A 5,080-nucleotide genomic window follows, 5' to 3' on the forward strand; every position below is an offset into this window, starting at 1 on the left:
CCAGTGTAGTTACTGGTACAGCTGGATCAACAATTATCGATGCAAATCATCCTTATTTTCTGTCCTCCTCAGATAATCCAGGCATGAGCCTCACGACTGTTGTTCTTAATGAACAAAACTACTCACAATGGAGTAGATCTATGGAGATTGCACTGTCCTCAAAGATGAAGCTAAGTTTTGTTGACGGCTCCATTGTCAAACCTGCTTCAAACTCACCTCTATTAAATCATTGGAATCGATGCAATCATATGGTAATTTCATGGCTTCTAAACTCTGTTTCTTCTGATATTCGCAATAGCATAGTATACATGGACTCTGCTCACTTTATTTGGCTTGAATTAGCAATTCGTTATGCACAAAGCAATTTGCCTAAATTGTTTAACCTGAGAAAAGAGATCTCACAACTTTCTCAAGGTTCAATGAGTCTCACTGCGTATTACACTCGGTATAAGACATTAAGTGATGAATTGGAGATTCTCACTTCGAGACCTAGGTGTGATTGTCATAAGTGCATATGTGATGTCAATTCGAAACTCACAGTGTTCGATCTCGATATTCAGCTGATGCAATTCCTGATGGGATTAGGTGATATGTTTACTGCTATTCGAGGTCATATATTATTGATGAAACCTATTCCTACCTTGAGTCAGTGCTATGCTATGCTTCTTCAAGATGAAAATCAGCGTGATGTTCAGTCAGTATCTGGAATGAATTCTGGATCAGTTGCTATGAATGTGAGGAGTATGATTGTTGGAAGGCCTGCATCTAAAGGAGTAGGCAATAATCAGAATTCTAGTGCTTTTATGAAGAAAAATAACACTGATTCTACTTTATTTTGTGAGGTTTGTCATATGCAAGGGCATTCAAAGGAGAAATGTTTTTGTGTTGTTGGTTATCCATCATGGCATAGGTTGTTTGGCAAGCCAAAACCTAAGCCTCGATTCTCTGCTCCTCAACGTACATCTGCAGCTCATGTAGCTATGACTTCCAGTGATTCCAACATTAAATCTGGTGCAACTGGTACAACTGGTGTTGGTAGTCAGGATGGCTCAGGTATTAATTCTCATGGATTATCTGATAGTCAATTCAATCATCTGGTTCAACTACTCCAGAATACTATGAAGTCTCCTTCATCTGATGCCTCACCTGCTACATGGTCCTCTGCCAATACAGTGCATTTGGCAGGTACTCTCTTTAATTCACAATCATCTGCTAATACAAGTCATTGGATTGTAGATTCGGGTGCAACTGACCATATTACTACACATCTTGATATGTTAATCAATCCTGTTAAATGTAATGCATTGTTACACCTGCCCAATGGTAATACGATAAATGTTACTCATGTTGGCAGTGTTAGACTCAGTTCTGGACTTATTTTAAATCAAGTATTGTGTGTACCTGCTTTTACATATAATCTTTTGTCCATTTCCAAATTGCTGAAAGATACTAATCTCACGGCTGTTTTCTCTGGTGTATCTTGTTACATCCAGGACCCTACTTGGAAGAGGGAGTTAGAGATTGGTAAAATCAAGAATGGTCTATATGTCTTCAGCTCAAGTTTGATGTCTTCAACTGCTAATTCAGATTCCTCTTTGTCTTGGTGTAATAGTATATCTACTACTAATATTACTTCTATTATCTGGCATGCCAGATTGGGACATGTCCCTGAAACCATTTTAAATCAATTATATGTCAAATGTACATCAAATTTTCAAGATTGTGATTCCTGTCACTATGCTAAACAGTCAACTTTACCATTTCCAACTAGTGAATCAGTTTCTTCTGAGTTGTTTAGTTTGATACATGCTGATGTATGGGGACCATATTCCAGGTCCACTACAGATAATTGTACACATTTTTTAACTATTCTTGATGATGCATCTAGAACTACTTGGGTTTTTCTGTTTAAACATAAGTCAGAAGTTCCTTCACTACTTATCAGTTTTTTACTATATGTTAAAAATCACTTTGATAAATCTGTCAAAGTTATTCGTACTGATAATGGGACAGAATTCTTAAACAAAGAATTGGCTTATACTTTTGAGAGTTTAGGTATTTTACATCAGAAAAGTTGTGCATATACACCTCAACAAAATGGTAAGGTTGAGCGTAAACATAGACATTTGTTGAATACAGCCCGAGCATTGCGTTTTTATGCTCATCTACCTATTCATTTTTGGGGAGACTGTCTCTTGACAGCTACATATCTCATTAATCGACTACCAACTTCTGTCCTTCATGGAAAATCTCCTTATGAGGTTCTGTTTGGAAAGGTTCTTGATTATGATCAACTTCGTGTGTTTGGATCTCTCTATTATGCTTCTAAGGCTCTTAAGCCACCAGATAAATTTGTTGCTCGTGCTAATAAGTGTATTATGTTGGGTTATCCATTTGGTTACAAAGGATATCGTCTGCTAGACTTATCTACTAGAAAGGTGTTCATCTCTTGGAATGTTCAGTTTGTTGAACACAGTTTTCCTTTTAAAGATATCAAACAATCTGTACCTTCTCAGTTATTTACAAGTCCTCCCTCACCGGTCGATGATCCTCTATATACATGTACAGTTCCGTGAGATTCTACAGTTAATTCAGTTGAACCTTCATATACTGATTCTGTTCCTCTTGATGCTTTACCAATTGATATTCCAGCTGTTTCTAATTTCGTTCCTACTCGTCCCACTCGCCAACGATCTGTTCCATCAAAGTACAGTGATTATACAGGCTTACCTAGTCAATTTGTGTCCAAGGCAAATACTTGTGCCACATTTCCAGATTTTGTACATTATGACACATTTACACCTGATTATACACACTTCCTTGCTAATGTCTCTAAAATACCAGAACTTGTTTCTTACACACAAGCAGCTGAGAGTGCTGAATGGTGTACAACTATGGCTTCAGAATTAGCTGCTTTAGAGGCTAATGACACTTGGGATGTAGTGCCTTTTCCTGTTAATCAAAAACTGGTCGGTTGCAAGTGGATTTATAAAGTGAAATATCTTCCTACAGGGGATGTAGAACGTTATAAAGCTCGTCTAGTAGCAAAAGGTTTTACTCAAACAGAGGGTGTTGATTATTTTGAAACATTTGCGCCGGTTGCTAAAATGACTTCTTTTCGAACATTATTGTCGGTTGCAGCAGCCAAGCAATGGGTGATTGAGCAGTTAGATGTTACGAATGTGTTCTTACATGGGGACTTAGATGAAGATGTATATATGGTCTTGCCTCCGGGTTATACACCATCTTTTGATGTTCAGGCTCAATATCCTGGTCAGCGGTTAGTTTGCAAGCTTAAGAAATCCCTTTACGGTTTAAAACAAGCTCCTCGTCAATGGTTTCTAAAGCTTTATGCTGCTTTACTTCAGTTTGGCTTCAAACAATCTGTGAGTGATCACTCTCTGTTTACTTTTTCTACTGGCACCTCATTTGCTGCTCTCCTAGTGTATGTCGATGATTTGGTTTTAACTGGGAATGATGTCTCACTCTTGACTCGAGTCAAATAATTTTTAAGTTCTTGTTTTAAAATCAAGGACTTGGGCACTTTAAAATACTTTCTAGGCATGGAATTAGCTCGATCTTCAGCTGGTATTTACTTGAATCAGCGAAAGTATACCTTAGATCTGCTTAAAGATGTTGGTTTAACTGCTTGTTCTACTTCTGTGGTTCCTATGGAACAAAATCATCAATTTCTTGCCAGTGATAATGCTTCTCCTATTTTGGATGTTTCCTTATATCGTCGTCTGGTTGGACGGTTAATCTATCTCACCATCACGCGTCCTGACATCGCTTATGTGGTCCATATACTAGCTCAGTTTATGGCTGCTCCAAAACCTCAACATTTACAGGCTGCTTACAAACTTTTACGCTACATTAAGGGCACCTGTGGTCAAGGCCTTCTTTTATCAGCCTCTTCTACTCTGCAATTGACTGCTTATTGCGATGCTGACTGGGGAAACTGTAAAATTACTCGTCGTTCTGTCACTGGATTTTGCATTACTCTTGGAGGATCTTTAATCTCATGGAAAAGTAAGAAACAACCAACTGTTTCACGGTCTTCTTCCGAGGCTGAATATCGTTCCATGGCTGATACAACATGTGAGATAGTCTGGCTTCGTTCCTTGTTAACTGAACTCTCAGTTCCTCAGCAAGCTCCTACGCAACTATTTTGTGATAATCTTTCTGCCATTTACATTGCTGCCAATCCCGTTTATCATGAACGAACTAAGCATATCGAAATTGACTGTCACTTGGTTCGGGAAAGATTGCAAAGAGGGATCATCACTACTGCTTATCTTCCTACTAGGGACCAACCTGCAGATTTGTTTACAAAGGCTTTGGGAGCTGTTCACCTGCAGTCTTTATTGGTCAAGTTAGGAGTTACAAATTTGTTTTCCACTCCTCACTTGAGGGGGGATGTTAACTATATTAGGGCTAATACTGTAAACTCAGCTAAGACCTGTACCTTTACAATTCAACATCAGATTGTAAATAGGAAAGAGACTACTAGTAATATAGAAAGTGTGATGTTACGATGTGTGGTCTAGCTGGCATTCTGTTAGAGCTTGTATATAAAAACAGATAGAGTCATGTATCTTAGTATGTAAGAAATAACAATTCTACATTCTTCATTTTTCTTATCTTCTTCCTCAAGATAATGTTTCTTCTGTAATCATAGATTTGACACACTTTCTTCTTTCAATTTTTTCCTGCAATGATTCAATTTAAAGCATCAGAACAATTATATATAACAACTAAACCACAAGTGGTTTACATGTAATCAATGAGGTCTCATTTACCATCAATATAAGAAAAAAGGTAGCAGACGTAGGACTAAGTCTCACGCAATGAACACTATCACATAGATCCTCTCGCCTAGATCAACTTATAGAATGTCAACAACCCTCTCATATCCTTACAAATACGAATATGAAGAAACTTTACATATATGATCCACATATGATCCATCATATATATGATCCATATATGAAGAAATATAGCTATGCCATCTACGTAGAGGATCCATCTCATATGGTTTGTGCAATTTGATTGAAGATTGACAACTTAATTTAACACAACC

General features: G+C 37.6%; 1 protein-coding gene across 1 annotated transcript; it reads left to right on the top strand.

Annotated features, from left to right (window-relative positions):
• The first annotated feature begins 555 nt into the window (after positions 1 to 555).
• On the top strand, positions 556 to 1,653 carry LOC141716718 (uncharacterized). Its single transcript, XM_074518909.1, has 2 exons — positions 556 to 1,185; positions 1,494 to 1,653. Exons 1-2 carry the CDS (start codon positions 564 to 566, stop codon positions 1,526 to 1,528), a joined length of 657 nt encoding a protein of 218 aa, XP_074375010.1. The 5' UTR covers positions 556 to 563; the 3' UTR covers positions 1,529 to 1,653.
• Positions 1,654 to 5,080: the final 3,427 nt, after the last annotated feature.

Source organism: Apium graveolens, chromosome 4, assembly GCF_009905375.1.
Source record: "Apium graveolens cultivar Ventura chromosome 4, ASM990537v1, whole genome shotgun sequence".
NCBI lineage: Eukaryota > Viridiplantae > Streptophyta > Magnoliopsida > Apiales > Apiaceae > Apium > Apium graveolens.

Bases quoted from the DNA above. Each gene is read 5' to 3' on its own strand.
- LOC141716718 (XM_074518909.1), top strand. From the start codon at position 564: ATGCAATTCCTGATGGGATTAGGTGATATGTTTACTGCTATTCGAGGT. The intron at 1,186-1,493 runs GTACTCTCTTTA...TGTTACATCCAG, and splicing joins CAATACAGTGCATTTGGCAG to GACCCTACTTGGAAGAGGGA.